A 26423-nucleotide genomic window follows, 5' to 3' on the forward strand; every position below is an offset into this window, starting at 1 on the left:
TCAGTAAGGCATTTGACAAAGTAGATCACAACCTACTACTTGATAAGATAGAAAAATGCGGGTTAGACAGCATCACCACCAGATGGATCCGTAGCTGGCTGACCGGCCGTACTCAGCGTGTGGTCCTCAATGGAACCGCATCTACATGGAGGGAAGTGTGTAGTGGGGTGCCCCAGGGCTCTGTTCTGGGCCCAGTGCTTTTCAACATCTTCATCAACGATCTGGATGAGGGGATAATTGGGGAACTCATCAAATTTGCAGACGACACCAAGCTGGCAGGAATAGCCAACACTCCAGAAGACAGGCTTAGGATACAGGAGGATCTGGACAGATTTGAACACTGGGCGCTATCTAACAAAATGAAATTCAATGGTGAAAAAAGCAAGGTTCTACATTTAGGCAAGAAAAACCAAATGTACAGGTATAGTATAGGGGGTACCTTGCTCAATAGTAGTAACTGTGAGAGGAATCTCGGAGTCCTAGTGGACAATCATTTGAATATGAGCCAGCAGTGTGCTGCAGCTGCCAAAAAAGCCAACACAGTGCTAGGCTGCATTAACAGAGGGATAGAATCAAGATCACGTGAAGTATTAATACCACTTTACAATGCCTTGGTAAGGCCACAGTTGGACTACACTTGGACTACTGCATCCAGTTTTGGTCACCACGATGTAAAAAAGATGTTGAGACTCTAGAAAGAGTACAGAGAAGAGCAACAAAGATGATTAGGGGACTGGAGGCTAAAACATATAAGAAACGGTTGCTGGAATTGGGTATGTCTAGTTTAACGAAGAGAAGGACGAGGGGGGACATGATAGCAGTGATCCAATATTTCAGGGGCTGCCACAAAGAAGAGGGAGTCAAGCTATTTTCCAAGGCGCCTGAACAAGACAAGAAGCAACAGGTGGAAACTAACCAAAGAGAGAAGCAACCTAGATCTAAGGAGAAACTTCCTGACAGTTGGAACAATTAACCAGTGGAACAACCTGCCTCCAGAAGCAGTGAATGCTCCAATACTGGAAGTTTTTAAGAAGAAACTGGACAGCCATTTGTCCGAAATGGTATAGGGTTTCCTGCCTGAGCAGGGGGTTGGACTAGATGACCTCCAAGGTCCCTTCCAACTTTATCATAAAAAGGAAAAAAAACCCTATATCATATAATTGATTCTATTGCTACTTAAATAACTCTCAGATGTTTATTTAATTCTAAGAGAGTTATATACTTTTGTTTAGCAATTAGTCCCATTTCATTCTATGATACACACTTGTAATGGTATGTGGGAATGTCCTTGGGAAATGAAGTGGGGAAGACAGATGCTTCCCAGAGAAGAGATAAGATAAGAGGGAGAGGAGCCCACAGCTGCATAACAGACAAAGAAACTCAGAAGGATCCTCACTAACGTATCAGGCAGTAAAAAGAGACTGTAAGATTTGATTTGTACTTTCAGATTTGCAAGATTCTATTAATAAAGTAGAATTAGTCCATCTGGTCTATTTCCTGTCTGGTCTACCTGTGAAGGCTGACCACACTAGATCATCTTTGGAGATCCTGGTTAAGATCCATTTATCTATGAAGATAGTATTATTTAGGGGAAAAGCTCAGCCTACTAATCATATTAACTTGTCAGGAAGACATCCTAATAATACAGGAATGCATTGTAGGTGTTAGGCAAATACCTTTTTATGTTTCTTGGCATTTTAACTTGATATTTTATGCAGCTCTTTTTATTCTGCTCTTCTGGTGTTGTTATTTTTGCTATGTATTTTTTTTAGAATGGAAGCTTTTATATAGTGATGAAATATTCATAAAATAAAATAAGCATTAAAAATATCATTACTCTCCTGGGAAGTATGCATGATCTTCCCTTTTCTAGTCTTCAGGAAGAGTTTGACAATATATTTATTCAACTATGCTCTCAACAATTTCAGTGAGCTATGCTTTTAATTAACATCTTATGTTGCTATTTTCTTCTGTGTTTTGTCTTGTTTTTATCATTTTGTGCTTTATTCCTTTATATCATTTCTATCATATCTGTTTATCATTAAAACAATCCCAAAGTAAGGTCTGATTTGAGGCTTTCAATTCCACTTCTGTAATTTATGCTGAACTATTATATTACAAATCTATTAGTAGTAAACATTTCTCCATCAAGGGAATCTGTTATTTTCATTTTTACAAAGTTTCTTGATTTTCAACTTTTGATGATTATTGTTATTATGAATTTACATATTTTGGTTCTTAGCCCAATAAATCTTGGGATGTATATTTATATTGTAATAAAGTTAGAAGTTATTTTGAATCATTGTTAGAAAGCAATCATTTCATTCATTAACAAAATACACTTAGCATAACTTTTTATGTTGAACTTATACTTTTGGATGCCTAGACAATTTCCTATAGTATTTAAACAACAACATATACCAGATTTTGAGCTCTTGATCTTAGGAAGTTAGTGCCTGTATTTTCCTGCCATAATACATTTTTAAAATGTAAATATTTCAGTTGTAATACAATCATATGACAAAGTTTATACCAAAGGGAGGAAATTAATACCAGCAGCCCTAAAACAGTTCAAGGCAAAAACTCTTGCTCAAGTTTTCTATGGAACATAACAGAATAACAGAGTTGGAAGGGACCTTGGAGGTCTTCTAGTCCAACCCCCTGTACAAGCAGGAGACCCCATACCATTCTGAACAAATGGCTGTCCAATCTCTTCCTGAAAATCTCCAGAGTTGGAGCATTCACAACTTCTGGAGGCAAGTCGTCCCACTAATTAATTGTTCTCACTGTCAAGTAATTTCTCCTTAGTTCTATATTGGTTCTCTCCTTGATTAGTTTCCATCCATTCCTTCTTGTCCTGCTTTGTCCAGCCTTTGTGGCATCCCTTCAAATATTGGAACACCGCTATCCTGTCACTCCTAGTCCTTCTTTTCACTAGACTAGACATAACCAATTCCTGTAATGTAGATAGGAATTTATATGAAGATATATTCTCTCAAGTGCATACAAACAAATTTGCTAAGATCCATATTGTCAACTCTATGGTGTATCAAAAGCATAATACCTAGGTCCAAGATAGAATGTCCCAAGGAGAAGAAAAAGCATAGTGGTGAATCATAACATATTGGTTAAAGATAACATTCTTTCAGTAATTTTGAAGAATGGACATTCCTCACCATAGATATTAGCACTGAATGAGAGACTAAGGTATTCTGAGCTTGCCATGGATTTCCTTTGATTATCTAGATTTATTTGTTGTTGTTCAGTTGTGAAACATCTCTCTTTGCTACTCCACAAAATGGCAGGACCACCAGCAAAAAAAAAAAAAGAATTCTTCAAAGATTGAGTGATAATGAATACTAAAGTGAAATCAGCACCCTTTTATAGCAGGCACATTCACCCAAATTCACTAATAGAATGTAACTATCCATGTGTCTCTGCAGAAATAGAAATTGTTCAACATATACTGTTTATTTTTACTGGGAACTGTACAAGATTATATACTCCCTTGCTGCAACATCTCCCAAGGACAGAGACATATTCCACTCATGTGCTTCTTTTAGATTCCTACCATGCTACATTTTATGTGGCTGGGTGCAAAAGTTGCAATAACTAGTAGAAATGTGACAAATTTGTCAATTAGTACCCTTAATTTTACTCGATTAATTTTTTTTCTGTTTTTATTTTATTTTATTTTATTGATATGGTGATCTATGATAACAATAAATAATAATACATTTGATTTGAATTATGCTGAAGCACATATCATAATGTCCAAAGATTTTTCTTAGATGAGTATGGACAGGATTGCAACAGTAATGAATCACAAAAGATTCAAATAAAACCTGGTTCTTTTTCTCTCCTTCCAGCTGTGTAATTCAAGGGGATATGACTTTGGATAAATGCAGTCTGCTATCCTTGATATGTATAAATCATTCAGCTTAAAAGTGAAATCTAAGTCCAATAATCATTTTCAAAACTGCATATTGTTAAACTGTATTACCAGAGCAATAAACTGTTTCTGTCAAGTCTCTCAGTGTGAATTCCTATACCTTTCAGTACAGAACAATTTAAAACTATACATTGATCTACTGAAAGCAATAGTACTTATACAATACACACCTCCCCCTATGGGAAGATTCCCCCTCATCTACTTTTAAAGGTAAAAATCAGAAATACAAACTAAGACTGACTGAGACTAGCAGCTCATTAAAGCTGGGGTACTTTCCCCTATATAGAATTCTATTGATCTCCATAGTCCGAGCTAGACAAAAAGTGTGGTCAGGGAGGGGATGATGGATGCCTTTGCCAATAGTACTGAACAAACCTGTTAGCTAATTGCTACCAAAGACAATTATCCCTGCATTGCTTCATAATGGAAACACATTACAAAACTCTAATATACACACAGGGAAATTTGATGATTTGACTGCGGAGCCATGTGCATTGAATTTCATTGCCAAAGGCCAGCCGGGTCATTGCTGTGAAAGGGGAAGAGAATGTCAGAATAAAAGCTACCCTACCTTTCAGCTCTTTTCTAAGATCACTTTGTGCCAACACCATGGAGCCCCCTGATCTGGCACGAATAAAGGCTTCCTCCCACCTTCAAAAGAAGCATTTTCTTGAAAAACATTACTATATTACAGTTGCTTTGACCATAGTTAAAATTTTTATGCTCACATTCAGACTACTGGCAATTAATGTTAGTTTAAACTGCGGTCACACACTCTCTGAGCTTGGGAATTGTATAAGCTAATGCATAGCATCGATTTGTTATTAAAAATCCAGAAGGAAATAACAACACTTCAATATAGGAATATTGAACTAGTGCAATATAAGAATATTTGAAGGTAATAATATATTTGAATATACACAGTTGAAACCATTGTTCTTTCTCTCTCTAGAAAATAGGTGCTTAAAATACATTTTTCCCCTAAATACGGCTATATTCTAAATATGGTTAGCACACAAACTGAAGGCTTACACTGCTAATGCTGGAGCTTAAGATTCTCAGCCACAATTCATTTAAAAACTTCTATTCAGTTGTTTGACCATATAATATTACAGAATGATGGAAATTAAATACAATGAGCGGAAGCTGTGCCAGCATTATAAAAATAAATTAAACAGCTGCAGAATTTATGATCAATCTATTAGCTTTATAATTCATAAGCCAACACATTTCACTTTATAGAGTCTGATACTGTGCTGCAGAGAGTAGTCTACCTGCCTCAGATTGTGCAGACTACTATTTTGACAAGATCTGGATAGCAGTAGGTCCAAAGCAATCAGAAGGTTGACTTTGACAAATGGAGGTGCTGCAGCGAAGTTGAAAATAACACACATCCACTTTAATCTCTTTCTTGATTAAATCGAAACCATACCATTCTGACATCATGTGATTTGCTCATGAAGCATCACTGCAGGTTACTTTAAAGGCTACATCTATTGAAATGATATTGAATTTTTAGAGGAAGTACTTTAATTCATTCAAATGAAACCGTCATGAAGTAACCCTACTAGTCACCAACTGCAAAGCTTCCAATAAAAATAAATAATAATAAAAAAGGTCTATAGAAAAACCATAGCTTTAAAAAAAATAAAAGAGGAAAGGAATAAATACTAGTAATAAAAATCCCATCTCTAATCTATTGGATGATAGTTCTTTTTTCCAGACTGCTTATTTTTTTACCTTCAAAGAATAAAAATACATGTACATGTGTCAAGGATGCTCTAAATCTTTTACCATTCCCATAGTCAAATTCCAAAGGTAAACATTACAATAGATAATAAAAATGCAAAAGATGAAATTGTCTTTCTTACATGAGACTAGGCAAATATTTATGGGGCAGTTGACAAACTCCTGCCTAGTAAAGGAGCCAACACTGAGAGCAATTACCCTGATATTCATGACTCACTTTGAATATCACATTGAATATTACTCATAAATCTTTTACGAGCACATCCCCAGAGCTCACTTAACAGCCGGTTTTAATCATGCAGTTGACACAGAGAAAATAACAAAATGTATTTTTTCAGTGGCAAATTAATTTAGCCTTGAACCTCCTCCTGAAGCTATATTCTTTTCATTTTTTTTCTGTCTAATACTGAGCTCAGTTAAATTCACCTTAAAGTTCTCAGATTTCAGAATTTTAAAGTAGAATAAGTTTCTTTTCAAGAATTATTTGGCAAAATTATTTATGCCATGAACCAATTACAGTTTCAGAACTTTGAATTCTTACTAATTTCTAATGAACTTCAAGAACATGCTTATTTCTTGAATTCTCGATGAAAGGATTGCCCCACAACAGAAGAATTCTATCTGTAGTATTTTGCCTTAAAATATGATAGCAGGGTATTAGAATGCTATTTTTAAAGGGACGCAAACAATTATATGTAGTATATAATCTGTACCATAACTCTGTTAAGACCTTAAAATAATCAATTCCACGTGTAATATTAAGAAGTATTTTTTCCGTAGAAAAATAATTTTTAAGACAGTAACTAATATAAATTCTATAATGAGGGACGTATATATTCAGTGCAAAAAACTCTGAGGATGAAAACAACGTGTGTTATTATTAATTAATTATTTAATTAATTAATTTTATTTCTATCTTGCCTTTCCTCCAAGAGTTCAATGTGGAATATGCAACATAACCTTAATAAATTTTTCCCTACAACAACTGGAAATTTTATGAGATTTAAAAAGCTGCCTTTATTCACTTTACATTTTTAGTTGTATATCAATAACCATAAATATTTTTAAAATTACTTACGTATTGATCCATCTTGTTCTTGTAGAAATCTTTCTAACACAATTCGAGCCATAAGTGATGGGGCAAAATCCACCTTAGAAGAAAGATAAACTGTGATCAACTTTCATTAAAATCTGGTTTTATTTTATCACTTAGATCAATAAAGCAGTGTCAAGGATGCATCCTCCATTATCTCAGTCATCTTTTCAGAAAGGTACATTTCTCTGACATGGTAAAAATTATGCTATAATCTGATAAATAAATCTTTTGGACCACATCTTACAACAACGTTATATGCATTCGTATTCATGTATGGCCTTATCTTTCAATTTTTAAAAAATCATCATAATGGTTCGTTTTACTGGTTTGTGTTTATTACATTGTTTGAAATGATCATAGACAAGATTAAATAACATATTTAACATTTACCCAGTAGAAGTGAGACCTGAAACAAAAGATTGTGGCATGACTTCATTAATTCACAGTGACACTTAGCTGACTCCTTTGACATACTCTGTTCCTTCTGCTCATGCATGTTTTCAGGATCAACTAAATTACTTTGTGGTTACTGAGATTGCTCAGTGCTCCTTCTTGGCTGGTGTTCTCTTTCTCTCATTGTGGGGAAGAGGATGAATTGTATTTTCATTTCTTATCACTTTTATATAAGTTGTGGTCCAGAATTTGCTACTGCAATATTATTACAATACTACTTCTCCAATTTGGTCTCCTCTACATGGACATCATTATGTGTTTTAATATAGTGAAACTTCTTCAATAACAAAATAATGTCTCAAATAATGACATTTTAATTTATTTTTCCAATATAGCTATTATAAATTTAAAGGTTACTACATTGTACATTGTATTACAATGAAATTATTGTGATTTATGCAGACAAATTTTGTGCAAAGTTGAATGCATTAAGAATGTCTATAGCTTATTTGTTTGGAAATTTCTAAGGGAACCTTTAAAAGATTTTATTTTTGTAAATTAGTAATGATAAAAATCCAGATATATAGGTACTGTTATATCTAGATCAATCACTTTGTATAGTACAACATGAAGATTATGAGAAAAAAAATGAATATAGAGAAGCAAGGATTTCTCAAATATACTTCAGAAATGAACATCTGTTTAAAAACATCTACTAATTCATTGTTAAAGCTTACATTTATTAAACAATGTGAAATATACTCTTGACCAAATGCCAGACTTTTAAAGAAAATAATTGCAAATGATAATATTCATTTTTTTCATTTTTTTGTTTTATATGTTTTCAAATATATTCATATATTTGGGGAAACAAAACTTATTTTGATTTCTACATGCTTTTTTCTAAATGTACTTTGATGCACTGAAATTCCCCCTAATAGAAAGAACTGCTTTTTACAAAGAATTGCTTATTTCTGGTAGCTCACATCAGAGCTGACACATGAAAAATGGTGAAATTACTGAAGGTAGACCAGCCAGAATAAGGACTACCTTATTAGTTCAGGTACTTGCATCTTCCTAATTTTCATATTAATCATGAACCCATCTTTCTCTGAAATAGGGCCATCATGCTTTATGTCAGAATGTAACATGTAAGTAATATTCATAGTGTTTCAAATCTCACTAGAAAATATTTGGTGAGAATGACTAGTTTTATTTTTAATACATGTACGAGTTGTTTTCATTTTTTTAAAAACATTTTAAAGTATACAGTGGTCATATTTAATATTTTTAAAAGGTTCAGCATCTCATAAAAAATACAAGGCACTATTCTGATTTAGCATATTATATACTATGATGCCTGTTATATGTTTCTCATCAATTTTTAAAGCAATCACTAATTGACTCAAATATTACCATTACATCATTGGTCAGCATATGGAATAATTTGTCATTTAAATATTAACTACCATATAAAAATAGCAACTTGATTGTGTAGAAATAGTCATCAGATGTTTGACATTGCATGTTTCCCTAATTGCTAAAGCTGATTACAAAACATACATTTCGTATATATCTGCATGAAATAGTAATTTCAGCAGTATTTTAAATTTTAAATAATTTTATTTATTTCTAAATTTACAATTTAAGAAGCCCTAAGTGTATGAATTGCTAAGATGTGCAAACATAGTATCTGAATAAGGGCATGCTTTATGTACCAGAATTATCTGTTAGAAATGGGGATTGAAGGGGGGGGCTGATGCAAGCAAGACTGTACACATGATCTATTTCGGTGACTAGAAGGTGCTTATCTAGGACAATATCTATGTATTGTATTTGATTAATAATATTCTTTTGTTCAAAATAAAGAAAATAGTATAAAGCTACAAGAACCATCGATTTGGCACCAGTACAAAACACCTATTTCACTTGGAAGCCCTATATTGCTCCAACATGTAGACATTTTAAAGACCGTTAAAACCATCCAGTATCTGATAGATAATTACCCATTTGTAGATTACGGCAGTGTAAATTAGACAGAAGCTTAGAGAAAAATCATACTTCCTAACGTAATGAGTAGAGTTTGCTGTCCAGTTCCATTTGTCTTTTTTTTTTTTTAATTTGGTTTGGGTTTGCTACAGTTTTTAGCATTTAGAAGAAATAAATCCGGTGCATTTATTATAATCTAATAACACTCGTATTGCAATGTTAAAATGAAATAATATCATAGTCTTACTCTAAATAAACATGTTACAAGTTTTAAAAGATGGGACTCCTCTTTGGAAGCCATATAGGAAGTTTATAAACTGTCTACAGTAGAAAAGAGTCTTCTCCAATGAATTAGCAATAGCACTTAGACTTATATACCGCTTCACAGTGCTTTACCGCTCTCTCTAAGCGGTTTACAGAGTCAGCATATTGCCCCAACAATCTGGGTCCTCATTTTACCAACCTCGGAAGGATGGAAGACTGAGTCAACCTTGAGCCGGTGAGATTCAAACTGCTGAACTGCTGACATACAGCAGTCAGCAGAAGTAGCTTGCAGTACTGCATTCTAACCACTGCCTTGACACAAATGTTTCATCACAATAATGCAGGAGTTTTCTTCTATTAAATGTGGATGACAACAATATAAACATTTCAAACTCACACCATACTTCTTTGAACTGTGATGTCCATGAGGAATGTTTCATTAATATTAAACCCATTTCCCCATTAAATCCTATATTAAAAAGGGTTGAAAAACATTGAAAATAAAGGAAATTCATTTTATTGTAAAATCATACTGTACAGTATATTATAGATATTTCTATAAAAACAAAACAATCAAACGAGTTCCTCAGAGATTCAAATAACTGTTGCTGAAAGTGACCCATACATGCAAGGTAACCACTTGTCTTTATATACATAAATGAAAATTACACAGATATATTCAAAATATAATATGTTGAATACCTTAATTGATTAATTAATATATTTGTTTGCACTCCTATTACAAACAGATTAACATTTTAAATATATGATGTACCCTAAAACTACATATATTTCAAGAATACTTCTTAAAAATCTCTACAGATAAAGATCTTACATTTCAGAAGAATACTTTTTTTAAACTTATTACCTCATTGGCCAGTTCCAATAATACAGGAGAAACTGCATTTTTAGACACACCTTTCAGGTATCTGGACAAGACAAAAATAAAAAGCTATTGTAGATTCAATGAAAAGGCCAGCACTGAACTCTTACTATCTCTCTCTGTCTCTCTTTCCTTTGCTCTGCCTCTCCTACCTTCACAAGGATAAGAAATAAATTGAATACAGATTATATGTATAAGCAGTTTGAGATACAAATATTTTGAAGGCTGTCCTTAATCTCAAACTCTAAACAAATCAAAAGCACAATTATTACTAAAATTCTGAAAGAAAGAAAAAGGAATGTTACACTGACACACAGAATATAGAGAATACACAGAATATTGTTTTTAGGTTTCTGAAGGTGTACTCAATATTTGACAATGACAGAGAAGGTGATAATTAGTATACAAATTCTTTCCCATATCAGCAAACTGATCATTCCAACTTATCTGCACTACTAATTCCATGAATTTGACTCCAGATATTAATCTGACTTTGCTATATATATTTATATATGAAAAAAGAGTTTTCCCTGAATTATGAAACAAATTATGAAACAAAAGTGACATAGACATGGATAGCTGAAAATATTTGTATTATTATTAAAAACATTTGACAAAAAAGGCAGCAGCTTCATTCTCTAAAGTTACATATTTCCATTTGCAGAACTCAAAGAGTGATGTAAATAGGGATAGAGGTTTGAGAAAAGAAGAGCAATGGATTATACTCTAATATATTTAATAGGAGACTGAGCAGATGATGACCTATAGAAATTATGATCAGGATCATCCAGAAGGTTACGTGGATCTATGGACTTTAGATTATGTCTGTGAAAAAATATACACAATCCAATTGTAGTAGATATTTATACTTTGGAGTAGAATTAGAAAGAACAGCTTTGATTTGGCAGCATTTGGGAGGGATGAATTTTTTTTTATAAGATCAATAGGAGGAAATCACATCTAGCATTATTTTGGGAGGAATAAAATCAACATTGTGTCAAAACAAGAGGAAAAACAAGTCATCTGACAACCAATTCCCCCTTCATATCAAATCTGGAAATGCTAAAATATACATTATTTTCAAAGGCCAAAGCTGACATTTTGAATTAGATTTTGTAAGTTTTTATTCTTTATATAAATGGGAGAGATATTTACAAACTTCGCTATATGAAGGAGACTCCAACATAAATGCTTTCGCAGCGAGAGAACAATAGGTCTCACTCTACTTTTATGCCTCCTACTCTAAGCTTTTCTTTTTGTAGGGAGTTTCTTCTGATGTCTTTATCCTAGAAATCTTAAACTTTAATTGTTCAACATCCTTTTCATGTCATAAATCCTTAATTCCTTTGGAAGGACATCAGGTGAGACCAGTCACAGGAATTCTGTAGATAAAAAGCCAGCCAAAGTTCAAGTAGAAAATAAACCTGATGCTCAGTTATCCACTGGAATCAAGAGTCAGACTATTCAAGAATTAATTTGAATCCTATCTGTGTTCCTTCAATGAAATCAAATTCTAGTGCTTTATTAATTGGAAGGGACTTTTAAGGTTATCTAATCCAATTCCTTGTTCAATATATGGTCTATCAGAGGTGCTCTAATAGATGACTAATTGGCTTCTGTTTCATGATTTCTTCAGGGGAGAAAAATTTGCCACATTATGTGGCAGCTTGTTCCACAGGCTAAGAATTTCTACTCTCAGAAACACTGTCCTGCAATTCATTCCACATCCTAGCTACTACTACTGCTGCTGCTACTACTGTTGCTGCTACTACTACTATGCTATGTGATAAACAATCATGTTTGAAAACTGCCATTATATCTCTCCTTAGTTATACATACTCATTAAACCATTCATCATAGAGCAGTGGTGGAGAACCCACACGTGCCATTGCCCCAGCCTTGCCTCCCCCCGTGACACCCTCCTCACCAGCAGCCCTCCTGGAGAAGGGTCACCCCCCGAGCGTGGCCCATGTGGAGCAGTGCAGTCAAGGACATGGCAGCCAGGCAACGTAGACAAGACTCTGCCCTCATGCCCCATCGTGCACAGTTGATGCTGCGGGGTGTGGGCAGAGGGCATGGCTGCCATGGCACTGCTGGGCGATCTGCGGTGGATCCTGGAGATGGTGAGTGGCCCTGCGGGCAGGCGGGGTGGGGCGGGGCAGGGGGTAGAGTGGGGGCGGGGCCAGTTTTTGGGCACTCGGTCTCTAAAAGGTTCACCATCACTGTCATAGAGCTTGATTTTCAGATCCTCTCCACTACCTTGATAACCCTCCTCTAAAATCACTCCAATTTGCCACTGTCCTTTTTTATATTTGATGCCCATAAATGGATTCCAAAGATGTGTCTACCTATCTCTCTGTGGTTCCGCAACAAAAAAAACAAAAAATGGTATTATATATCACACTATGTTATTGTGTTGCGGGAACCCAATCTGGATTTTTTTTTATATCCACTGGTTCTCTTTGAAAACATGCAGCTTATATTCAGCAGTTCAGCTCTGAGGGGGGACATGATAGCAGTGTTCCAATATCTCAGGGGCTGCCACAAAGAAGAGGGAGTCAAGCTATTTTCCAAGGCGCCTAAAGGCAGGACAAGAAGCAACGTGTGGAAACTAAGCAAGGAGAGAAGCAACCTAGAACTAAGGAGAAACTTCCTGACAGAACAATTAACCAGTGGAACAACCTGCCTCCAGAAGCGGTGAATGCTCCAACACTGGAAGTTTTTAAGAAGATACTGGACAGCCATTTGTCCGAAATGGTGTAGGGTTTCCTGCCTGAGCAGGGGATTGGACTAGATGACCTCCAAGGTCCCTTCCAACTTTATTATTATTATTAATTATTATTATTATTGTTTATAGTCTAGTGGTGTTTCAAAAGGTGTCTTTTAATGGACATTCTTTCAACTTTCATGACCTAACCTTAATACATATTTTAGAATATGTTATTCCAAATTTATTGAATACCTGTTGACAAGAGCTAGAAAACTCAAGGTCTAGCTGAATCCCAGCATAATTAAGGCAATTAGTGCTATAAGCTTAATTTTTAAAAGTCCTGTTAAATAAGGTCAAAGAATGATTGAATAATCTAAAAAAAATAAATTATTAAATAGGTTTACAAGGGCAGAGAAATATAGATTTTTTTCAATTAGTATAAATGAGTTAAGAACCTTTGACTGGCATATCATCCCTTTCATCCCAAGAAGCCAAGAGATATTAACTTGGAAATAAAATTGCTGCAATCCACTGTATTCCTGCTAGAAATATCTAAATGACATCACAAGTTAAAGTCTTTTTATTCCTTCACTTTTGACAAAATTAGACATCCAGAAGCCTTTTTATTGAGAAATTTCCATTAGTAACCTCTGATATAATAGTATTATTATGGCTGGTCACAGAGTCAGCCAGATGTTTAGACTGGATTTGGCATTTTTGACCACCTATAAAGTCCTTCCTAAGGATCTGTGATAAGCAGAGGTTGTTGGTTAAGAATCTTAAAGGTAATGTTGCAGGATGTAAGCTGTTCCAAGTAAAATTGCCTTTTGCAATTGACTGATGATGATTTTGTCAATGCAGATGGTGTTCAAGTAGTGATCCAGATGTTTTGATATTATCATTATCCCATGAATATATCCAATCCCATAAACTAAGCTATTGTGGTATTCAGAACAGTCAGTACAGTACGTTTTCTTATATTTTTTAAATTATCGCTAGCATTTCTTAGTGATAAAACATATGGTTCTATGAAAATGTATTCATCTGCTTTGGATTTTATGAATGTTTGCATATCTTTGCCACTTTGCCATCAGAGGTTCAGGTGAGTTCTACTAATATACAAAGTCTGCCTGAAGTTTTGGTAATTCTTGCATTTATTTCAAAACAAAGTAACCAGTGTGAAAAAATAATCCGCCTAGTTAGATTCAGTAACTTAGCTGTACCACCGTTAGCTGTAATAATTGAAACAAAATATTTGTGAAATTAGTGATAAGTCTTTTATACTGCCTCAGTTTGGGTTCATTCTTCCATGGCAAACTGCTTTAATTCAGTAACATTTGAAGGTTTTCTAACATAAACTGCAAAGTCAGATCATCTCATAAAATTTTAAGGGATTTAGCTCTGGACTTTGACCTGGCTAGGTTCTGAATGGATGAGCATTCTCTTGTAGATTTGCTTGCATTTTTGAAATCATTTTGCTACACACATACAAATGTCCTTCTGCATAAACCATGCACTTTCATTAGTGTATCTGGCTATGGTTTAAGTTACTACTTATTAATTTAATATCAAGAACTATTTCCTTTTCTGGAGTGCAGGATGGAATACAAATGAGCTATTAACAGATATGAATTGTGAATTGTGAGAAATAGATATTTATTTCCCACATTTTAGCACGTGAATAAATTAATCCTGACCATCAGGTTAAATTATTCTTAATATTTTCTGAGTTTTTACATTTCAGATAATCACAGATAAAACCTGGAATTATCAATACTCATATGTGAATATTAATTTTTACTACATTTTAAAGCATTGCCATTTTTATTTAATAACCATCAGCCCTAGCTAAATTGGTCAAATGTCACGTATAATGGGAGCTATGTCCCAGAACATCTGGAAGGCAATCTGTTATCTACCCTTATTTTTTAAGGGTACCTATTTCTTCTCTGAAGGAATGTTCTTTATTGTTTAAATTGTGCTATCTATACTGGAATTGGCTTAGTTTTATGAGTCTAGTTCAGGGGTCCCCAACCCCCGGTCCATGGACCAGTACCAGGCCCGCTGCATGCCAGCAACTGGTCTGCACAAACAAGCAAAGCCCCATCTACAGGATGCAGGCAGCACACAAAACACGCACCCTCCAGTCCGCGGAAAAACCTTTCTCCATGGAATAGGTCCCTGGTGCCCAAAAGGTTGGGGGCCTCTGGTCTAGTTTACTCGTGCTGTTGGGCAAAGTCTATAGGAAATTGAAAAGTGGGAAGATGAAACGGGCAAATTGGCAAAAATCTGTGTAGGATGAAAATCAAACATTCAAATCTTCTGAAGGAATTACATACAGGTAGTCCTTGTTTAGCAACTGCCTCCTAAAGATGCCTTTCACAGTTTTGTGACCAAAGCCCAATTTTATGACCTTCACAGGCCTGTTGAACAAAAGAAAGCTGGAGTAAGATTGTAAGCAGAATTTTATCTAGCAACTGCTTTGCTTAACAAATAGGTTTCCAGTCCCAATTGTGGTTGCAAACTATCTTGTATATGCTCCCCAGCCAATTAGTGAGAAAGAGAGACAGAAAAACAGGAAAGATGAGGCAACCCACTACTTTGGCTTTGGAAGTGCTACCAATAGTTTGCTACACCTGATACATTAATACCCAGGGACTGAGATCCTGAACAGGAAAAAAAAACATTTCCATGCCTAGCTAACTTGATTAATTTGTCAGTAATAGTAAATTACTGGTTCAACTACAAAGCCATTGATTATGTTGAATTGGTGGCCATATGAAAACAAAGCAGTGCTCACAGATGTACATAGAGTGAAGAAAATCATTGCCAATATGTGCTGAGAATTGTCATGGGAATTAAAGGAAAAACAAACCTCCAGTGTAGCCTACAAAAATATTGGACAAAGTTAACTGAGCTACCCACACTCAGGCTGGTGATTCCTATCCTCTGCTTTCTGGCAAGCAAATACTGAGGAGGTAGGCTTAGCAGAGAATCAGAAAGCTGTAATACGACAATCATGCATCCCTCAGTGTTTTCTAATAGCAACTGAAACAAGAAAGACTGCTTGTTATTTATTTTAAAAAGGAAAGGAGATTTTAAAAAAGTTTTTGCTCTCTTTAGCACTTTCTAATTATTGGTATTACAATAATAGAAAGCTGAGACAATTATTAGCCATTCTGTAAGCTTTTTCAAGTGAAAAACAGGATGGAAATGGAAAATAAAACAAAATTCAAACAACTAGAAGAATGTATATGCAGCAGGACTAACTAAATGTAGTGTTTATTCCCTAATGGTAATAGTGACTTAGAAGCTAGATATTTCTGGATCTCTTCTTTTAAGCACTTTGCACAACTCTAAAAATGAGTTTGGCTAAAAACACTGAAAAATGGGTGGTTATCAGCTAATTATTTCAGTGTTTACAATAGCGTTATTATATTCACAAGGGAACCAAGATATTTCCATGGCTATGAACTTGCTGACCTGTAATTCTCACTTCATGTAATCTTATCAAACCCTGATTGCTCACGGTGTAGGCTTGAAATACTAAGGAACTTGCATTTAGAATTTACATCATTAATTAAAGGAGGAACACTTTATTATTTCTCTCCTAAAATGCTAGCTCTTGGAAACAACAAAAACATATAACTGATAAAGAAATGAAGATGACCCCACATTAAGAATTTGGAAAAGAATGCTACCTATTTTTACACAGTACTGACAGAGGATTCAAGTTTATTATACTGGAGAACAATTTGGAATTGTTTATTTGTTTGTAGTATGTATTAGCATAATTACAGTTGCGTTACTGGTGACAGGACAGCATATAAATAAATAAATAGCATTTATTTATAGACTTATTTTTCTTAATTTTAGTAACATTAGATAATTGTTATATCATCTTGCAATCTCCTTCTTTAAGGAAGAAAATATCTCTAGAATTTTTAGTAACTCCTTAGCCTTGACTCTGAACTTGGAATAAAAGCAGAACAAAAAGGATCATGCTTGGTTAATATTTAGATGGAAGATACCAGAGGATTTCAGAGTGCAGGCTAGATTGGCAAGTGGATAAAATATCTGGAAGAAGGGCATGACAAACTATATCTGAAATCCTGCCAAGAAAACTGCATGATGTGTCCAAGCTGTCATTAAAACTCAAGCCAACACAAAGTTTATTTTTAATTTCTTACTATAGATATACTTTAATAGATACTTACAAAATAATGATATTCATATTAAACTGGCAATTATTATTGTGCATAGGACCATTGCATAAATATCTTGCCTAAAGAACTCATGATAATCCTGAGATGCAAACTACAAGAAATAACAAACTGGTAATTTATAGGTACCAGGACACTGAACAATGATGCAGTAGAAATATTAATTTTTCATAATGTTAATGAGAAGAATTATAATTAGGTAGCCACACTTTATCTTAAATACATTTCTGTATTAAGCATACCCTTCTTCTTAGGATTTCTGTTTGAAAGTTGACAATCAGACTTTGCCAATATCTCCTAAATTATGCCATAATTCAATGGATTTTATTATGGATTATGGATTTTATTCAAGTTAAAAGTCTTACATAAATTATACCTTTAAAATTAATGTGCGGGATTTGATTTATCTGCATAACAGATGAAGCTAATACTGAATATGAGTTCACAATCCACAGTGAAAAAAGGAAGATAATCTATAGTTAACAAGCAATAATTGCAAGCAAATGCAAGTTTGAAAATCTCACATTAAAAATGGACTCCATTAACCCTTTAAATACTCAGGATATTATTTTTTTTACTGTAGAAAAGACAATGATGTAAGTATTTCATATATATTAGGGAGTGGCTCTCCTAATATACACAGCTGAAGTGCTATCACCTGCTTCAGGATCCCTTCTCATTTTCTCTTAATTGAGAAAGCCATTATGGGAGATTCAAGAGGTGGTTCTTCTCTGCTGAGATCTCTTGACTTTGGAAGGTTCTTCCTGTGGAGGTTAGGCTTATGTCAACGCAACCTATCAATGCAATCTGAAACCTGTTTTTGGGAGCCAGATAAAGATGATATCTAGTTTAATAAAAAGAAAAAACTAGGGGTGACATGATAACAGTGTTCCAATACTTAAGGGGTTGCCACCAGGAAGAAGGAGTCAACCTACTATTCAAAGCACATGAAGGCAAGACAAGAAGCAATGGATGGAAACTAACCAAAGAGAGAAGCAATCTAGAACTAAGGAGAAATTTCCTAACAGTAAGAACAATTAATCAGTGGAACGACTTTCTCCTGAAGTTGTGGGTCTCCAACACTAGATGTTTTTAAAAGAGATTGGACAACCATTTGTCTGAAATGGTATAGGGTTTCCTACTTGGTATAGGGTTGGTTTAAAAGACCTCCAAAGTCCCTTCCAACTCTGTTCTATTATAAAATTTGCTGTTTCAACTTATTTTTGGAATGCAGTACCTAAAGCCTAACCATACCTTTCTAGCACCACAGTTTTAATTATTTTTATAAACAAAGTAATTGTTTGTTTTTTGTCTGATCTGTATGGATTATGGTTTACTGCAGACACTGAATAATGGACACATTATAAATATTATAAATGCTTTTCAACATTTTTATAAATCTTGTAGATGAAGAAGCAAAAGCGATACTCATCAAATTTGAGGTTGGTACAAAGTTGGGGGATTGCTAACACTTAAGAAAAGTTCAAGATTTTAAAATATCTTAATAAAATTTGAACTTTTGGCCCTTTTCATCAAAACACTGTCCACTGAAGAGCAAAGTAATATTCTTCTCTAAGTAGGAAAAAACCATGGGTTGCAGATGCATGGGTTACAAAACAAGTGGTTCCTGCCTCAGAAATGGTACTTTAGAGAAGAATCTGAATATATTGGCAAACTATAGATTAAGCATGAAAACTAGTGTGCTGCAGTTACCAAAACAGTCAATGCAATCTTGGACTGCATCAATTGAGATATGAATGGCAAGATCATGGGAAGTGATCATTCCACTCTGTGCTGCACTGGGAAGATCACACTTCGAACACTATGTGAAGAATTTTCAGAGAGAAGAGAGTATAGCTTTAATCTCCATGGTGCCTTGAGAGCAGCACAAAAACTGAGAGAGGAAACTTTAAAGAGAGAGATCTACACCTGAAATAAGGAGGACAATCCTCATTTTGAGAGCTATTAATTAGTAGAATAGCCTGCTTTCCGGAGTCATGAATGCTTTATCACCGGAGGTTTTCAAGCAAAGTTTAAACCATCATTTGTCTGGGATGGTCTGAGGGTTCCTACTCTAGTCAGAGGCTTAGATTAGAAAGGTGGTAAAGGCCTTTCAAGAATCTATGATTCTATGAAACAAATAGACACACTTTTTGAACTCTTTAGTGTCTGCAAATGCCTATGTCCATATGTTAGGTAACAAAATAAACAGGTCTTAATCTAAAATAATATCACAACTGGAACAGTCTTCTGGAGATTGCAATTTCATACCTGCCTAGCTGCGAATAAACTCTATTCAATTCATTTATTTCTGAACAGACATGTATACCGTTACACTATAAATCTAGTTTAATATTACAAACTATATATCAAGACCAGGAACATTAAATTCTAACTAAAATCTATGGATTTAATACTATTGATTACACAGTTTCTTAATGTTCATTAGGCTTTTATACTTCTGATTTACTACAGACATAATTTCTAATTTATGCCTGCCAAGTGCATTTTATTTATATATTTAGCTTTATTTAATTATTAAAGTAACTTGGTTGCTTTTAGTTACTTTTCTTTCAACCAAAGTAATGGATTAAGCACTTTTAACATTTCTTACAAGCAGCAATGTATATAACATAGTATATAATGAAAATGCATCATGATTTTTTATTGTTTCTGTATACAAGCACATAAGTACATTTATCATGCAATTCTAACAGAAAATTGCTACTCAACTCTTACAATAGTTCTCTTAGTCTAGCAATAAACAAATGCATGAAGATTACATTAAAGTTCATGTGCTAAAACAGTTCATGTGCTAAAACAGTGTGTATTTATACTATAGTACCCTTTTGTGAGAAAATGTGATATAATATATATATATTTAAAAGGTTTTTAATTATAAGGATACTAATAAAACATACATCTCAGATATCAAGATACAATCATATATGCCAAAACCATTATTCATTATTATTCAATCTGAATAGTAACATTTCCATTGAATATCCAATCCAGATAGCCTTACAATGTAATTATGTTGTGGAGATGTCTATGTCAATAGAAATACTAATAACCTACAACTAATTTCAATTACATTTTATTAACTGCAGGTGCACATAATCAGGAACAGTTTTATGAAATGATATAGTAAAGGTTTACAGCTATTTTAAAAAGCTTTATGATAACTCTGTTTATGAAGCAAGTAGTAAAATTTTCTTAATTTCTATGCCATTTTTTAAAATGGCTAATATTTTAGACATTTTTTCTGATAAGCACAGGATGGTTGATATATAAGTACCACTAGTACCATTTAGCATATTAAAACTAATAGGTGAATTCTCAAAAACACCTTAGAATATGAAATAAAAAAGTCTGCAAGAAATTAAAACCAAAATCCTCAACATAGAAGGTGGGACTGAGGTCACCTAAATGAAAAATGTACAATGCCCAGAGTGATTGGACTGTGACCTGACAGACCTTCTCGGGGGATGGTTGCCGTTTATGTTTAGAAAATTCAAGGGTGGAATTACAACTCTAACTAATCAGAAAGCAGGATTGTTAGCATATATCTCCTTAAAAGTGAACACCATAATCTGGATCACATATGAACATGTGCCATTCAATGGTCTGAATAGTTCATACCTTTGATAGTAAGCTTCAGTTGCCTCTGGAGTATGATGTTTTGAATGTGTTCTTTTGATTAATTTCTAAAACATTGAAAAAAAAACAGTTTTGTAATAAACCAGTAACAAATCCCTGGAAACTTCCCCCCACCCTCACCTCCCCCATGAAATCCTAGATGTAGTTCCAGAAATGATTTTTTTATTTATATATTAAATGAAACATCTTTTGACTGTAGTGCGATACAGCATATATGTAAAAGGCAGTAAGGTCACAGTAATTGAATCTAAATAAGTTTGCTTAGGGTTACAAAGGGCAAAGGAAAAACTTGTTCTCTCTTTCAACCTTTATATTAATTTCCCTTCAAATCAATTCCATCCAAGTCCTATGCACTCTGGTTTACAATTCAATTGGCATTTTTAACCAGGAAGAACATTGTTTAAAAACAACTTATTTGAAAACTACAGAAAGTAATTCCATTGAGACTTGCCACTTGACTGACACCTGTCATCTCATGATAAATGACTCCATTTTCTGCCTCTCTTGCCTTCTGCCACTCCGGCAATGGTCATTTATCATCATCTCTGTCAGCCATGGAAAGCAGCACTGACAGTGCAAGTCAGCAAACATTTAGCACATGGAACCACGCAACACAGGGAAATTATTATTGTCAGAATAATAATGGTTTAGCATAATTTATTACAGGTCCACCAAATAAGCAAAGGCTAGATGTTATTAGACAGATGGATGGGTAGGCTTGGCAGCCATCCACCGAGACTCAGGCGGTGCTTGATGGGGAAAGGGGAACATCCTCCAAACCAATCAGAAAGCTGGCAGTTCAATTACAAAGAAATAAAGGGACATTCATCATTCAATTAGGCACCTGTCAACCCTCACAAAGGAGAAAACTTCTAACCTGGTACTCCTGGGAGAAGATGCTCAGCAGAGTGGACTGCGATTGACTGGAACAAATAAAAGAAGGACAAAGTTAATTACTGGAGTGCACAGCAGAGAAACAAAAGGGAAAGGAGCTTCAAAGGTAGGCCTGCTGCCCTGTAATCTAACAGAACACGAAAACAAGTGTGGAAAAGTTGTTCCAGATGAAAACCTCAGACAAAGGCTTCCTACTGCTAGGTCAAGGAGAGAGTAAGAAAAAAGAGTTTGTAAGGAAGGGGAAGAAAAGTTGCATGTTGCTTTGGTCATTCCTTTCCAGCTTCATAACACACAAACTGGGGTATTGGTAGCATGTACTGAAGTTAGAAAAGAAAACAAGACCGTTTTCATTAATAGCTGATGCAGCTAAATTCCATTAGCTGTTGGGAACAGACTGATTGTTCACTGGCGACATATTGAAATTCATTTTGTTAGCAGCAAGGAAACCTCTTCAGTAGCTGTCTCATATTCAGGGGTGAAACCCTGCTGTCTGTCAGAAGCAGGATATGGGACTATGGTAACATTCCTACTAAAAGTGATGTGCTTTGAAAATAGAAACTTTCACAGCAGGAAACTGAGATTCCCTGGAGTTGGTAATTTCCAGAGGCTGCCATAAATTTTATTCTTTTAAAACTCAGTGTCAAATACCTGGCAATAAAGTAAACTGGAATAACATCACTACCACCACCACCACGGAACATTTCTCTCTCTGAAACATTTAGAAACAGGACAAGATTTTTCCATCCCTCAAAAACAGGTCATACTGTTTCCAATTGTACTCTAGGGATGAGTCTACCTCATCACATCTTGAAGAAAAATTGATGCGACCGAAACAAAAGACCATCTCTATGCAACAACTTTTCATTAAAGAATGCACAATGTATAATTAATATTTATTTTAATTAAAGATGAAATAAGCAATACAAATATCCAAAAACTACACAAAGAGTACACATAACACATAACACACCCACTCACCTAACAAAGATTTATGTTTAAAAATGTCGATCAGAGGAAATATTATCTGAAATACATTGATCAATTGACTAACATTCTTAGTATCTTTATTTTCATAGTAACAAAATCAGAACATATTCTGAAATCTTGAGAAAATTTGAACTGGAAATTTACCAATTATTTTAGGAACTAATAATGCAATTTTGCCCAGTTGTTCTATTTTGCGGATTGGGTGGTCTTCAAATATTGTAAAGTATATAAATATATGTAAAGTAGTATCAGTAGCTGATGACCGAATCCTCAACATTTCATCATATGTACTACTGATTGTATTGGTATGATGGAAAAGGTCATGAAGATGGTACACATTCCAAAGCAATGAACTAGTTTGTATCTCTAGTCTGTTCTTCAAAAAATGTTTCTGTCAGAATTGTAGGAGTTGATAGGAAAATGTATAAAATGCATCCCGCAAAACTTGCTTGGTTATATTGTTGACCAGATCATTCTATTAAAGCAGTATTTAAAGATCTCTCCAGAGGCTCTAGCAGATTGAGTCTTTCAGAAGCTCAGCATAATCTGTGAAATAATTCCAAAAGAGTGCCTTTTTAGATCTCTCTGTAATTCTAAGCAAATGACATAAAAATAAGAACTCATAGAAATGAATGGTTGATGCTATCACAAGGGAACAATTACAATCTGCAAAGCACTTGGTGCTAATTATAAAGTAAGTTCAATTCATTATCCTTCAGCTGATTACATATATTTCAGTTGTCTTAAAACTGTACGTTAATTGCTGAATTCAACTCTCCCACCTCTATACTTCTTATAGAAATTACAGATTAAAAATATGCTAATCCAGCCTTTAAATAAAACACCCGAATATTTCTTGATATCTCGTCAGGTACTATGCCAGGAATCATCAAGAATTGCCTTATTGTTATAAGATTCCTTTTTTCACCTTGCAAATGTGAGACTCTAACCCAGATCTACTGTGTTCAATACTGGCCTGAAAGATATGTTTATGCAAAAACATCACTGGCTGTTGCCAAGCCTAAACTGGAAGAAGCTTATTTTGACATTCGGAACACAACCTTGTTATTATATTTAATATAATTGTTTAAACTCTTTTAATATTTTAAAAGAGAACAGCAGTAGGAAAATACTATAAAAATGAAAGAAATGCACAATGAAATATTATGCAGACAATGTAGTATTAGCAATTCTGCAACCACCAAGTTCAGTTGCTGAAAGCTGAAAGTTATCAAAGATTTTGGCTGCTTTTTTGGATGTAAAAATAGGAGAAAAAAATAAAGTAATAAAAAGTCACTTAACCTCTGAAGAAGAAAATGTTATTAAAAAAATCTGATTGTGGCATAACAAAAGATCCGATGATATACAGTATTTGACTGGCAGGCAGCATGCTTTCTTATTGTATGTTCTATATATATTTTACAGTAAAATAAGACTGGATTATATAGCATAGATCAATCCACTTTATTATATGGGTTTTAGATCAATTAAAATACTACAACACTAGGTAGTCAACCACAGAATTCCACATTTATTTAAAAAACATGTTTCCCATAGCACATAGCGCTTTCTCTCACTAGATATGAACACACACACACACACACACATAAACATGACATACACACATGCACACACAAGCATACCTTGCTAACTGCAAAATGAGGCACAAATGAAATTTTGACTTGCAAAAAAATAGTATGTCCAAAAAAGACAAGTTTGGGAAAAACTTCAGAGTTATAGCTCTTCCTGTAAGTTTCATTTGGATAGACTAGTTCAACCCCAAGATATAGTAAGACCTATTTATAGGTCATGACAATCACACTGAATATTCTCAATATAGACCGAGAGATTTTTCTGCTTGAGGAAGATAGCCTCTACATTTCTGAGTCAAGCTGAATAGCACCCAGGGCAACTGAAATTATTTCAACATTGAAGAGGAAAGCAATCTCATTACATCCTCTCCCATTGCCCTTTGCAATTCCAACAGTATGTTTCCACTGATGGAACTGTTTCTAACAGCAGAAACGGAAACAACTAACCCCCTTGTCGTCTCTAAACTAAGTATGCACACTTAAAGAGCTGCATCCAACAGGCTTCAATCTAAGCTATGAAACTCTATTATGATTAATAACATAAGGTCAATGAATTGACTCGTTGAGAACAACACCAATTAGCTTGTTATTTTCTACTTTATGTTTAATAACACTAGAAAAATGTGAGCAGCAACCTGATGCTTGCTTTATGTAGTATAAGAACAGTTTTATGGAAAATCTGTGGGGGGGAAACATATTGCTTGGAAAGTATCATCATTCATACAACCTTGACACCAAAGTTGGTCTAACAACCGCAATACAATTTTAAACGATTGTGCAATACACAGAAATGGTAATATTTAAAATTCATAGTAACACAAGCCTATTACTTTTCCCACAGAGATAGCTGAACTTTAATAATAACTAACCTGGTTGAGCATTACTTTCCAGCAACAGACAAGAGGAAAATGTCAACAGAAGATACGATTTACATCAATTTTAGTTTAAAATAATTTAGCAAGATATTGAAAAACTGAGTGTCTAGCAATTATTATCCTGTCTTTTCTTATAACTTAATATATTTAAAGATAATTCAACATATTAAAGCTAAAAAGAAAAAAGAAAAGTAAATGCAACCTGAGGACTAAAAAATGTAAGTAAACTAGCCAAGTTAAGGGGGTGAAGGTTCATTCTCCATGCTTGTGGATTTGTTTCTGAATGTTTCATTTCCAGGGTAGGTAACATCTTCAGCCAACCCAGAAACCAACCCACAAGCTCGGAGAACGAACCTTCACCCTCAACCAACACCCGAGCTACAGATATTCAACACTATAAGCAAGTTAGTTATATGCAGCTAGTCCTCAATCAATGACTGATTGCTTATCCTAAAGGTGCTTTTTTCCTTAAAGACGTTTTGTTTCTTGTCCAAGAACTGAAGAAGCTTCTTGGATGAGAAGTGAAAAGTTTTCAAGGAAAAACAAAATCCAATTGCCTTTTGAAAATAGCACCTTTGGGACAACCATGACCTGAATGACTGAGAATCTCCATAGATGACTGGTTGCTTACTGGCCAGAGTTATGATGGACTCAAAAAAAGTCATGGCCATGTGTTTGCATTTCAGATGGTTGGCAACTAGCTCACCTTTATGACTGGTTGCAGCATCCCACAATCATGTCCACAATGATTTGTGATTTTTTCCCCTCATTTCTGGCAAAAATTGCCCATTCAGTAGAATGGATTTGCTTAATAATGACATAGTTCACTTAACTACCTGATTCACTTAATTACTATGAACTTGCTTTTTCTACTATCTGTAGAAGTTTATTTTATGTGAAACAAACATTCAGCCCTCACAGCAATTCAACTGAAATATAAAGGATTTAACTTCATACTTCCATGTTTTGAAAGACTGCATATAAGCAGGAAAAAAAACATAGCTGTCGTGCATATAGGGCCACCAAAAGTGACAAAGCTAAATTAAAAGGAGACACTACTGTTTCCCAATGGATGTCATATGATGCCACTACTTTTACTGTGTGGCAGTAAAAATCAGTTGCCACACATAAATATAGATATTGACAACATAATTGC

At 34.4% G+C, this 26423-nt stretch overlaps 1 protein-coding gene across 1 annotated transcript in view; it reads right to left on the reverse strand.

Annotated features, from left to right (window-relative positions):
- The window catches only part of CUNH15orf41 (chromosome unknown C15orf41 homolog), a 144806-nt gene that overhangs the window by 94587 nt on the left and 23796 nt on the right, over positions 1–26423 (reverse strand). The window contains exons 2-5 of the mRNA XM_015813575.1: positions 21797–21842; positions 20902–20966; positions 10312–10372; positions 6780–6852 (exon numbers count right to left, since the gene is read on the reverse strand). Coding sequence (XP_015669061.1) covers positions 6780–6852; positions 10312–10372; positions 20902–20966; positions 21797–21842 — 245 coding nt within the window. The remainder of the gene's footprint in view (positions 1–6779; positions 6853–10311; positions 10373–20901; positions 20967–21796; positions 21843–26423) is intronic.

Source organism: Protobothrops mucrosquamatus, unplaced genomic scaffold (genome assembly GCF_001527695.2).
Source record: "Protobothrops mucrosquamatus isolate PMUCROS unplaced genomic scaffold, P.Mucros_1.0 scaffold170, whole genome shotgun sequence".
NCBI classification, from domain to species: Eukaryota; Metazoa; Chordata; class Lepidosauria; order Squamata; family Viperidae; genus Protobothrops; species Protobothrops mucrosquamatus.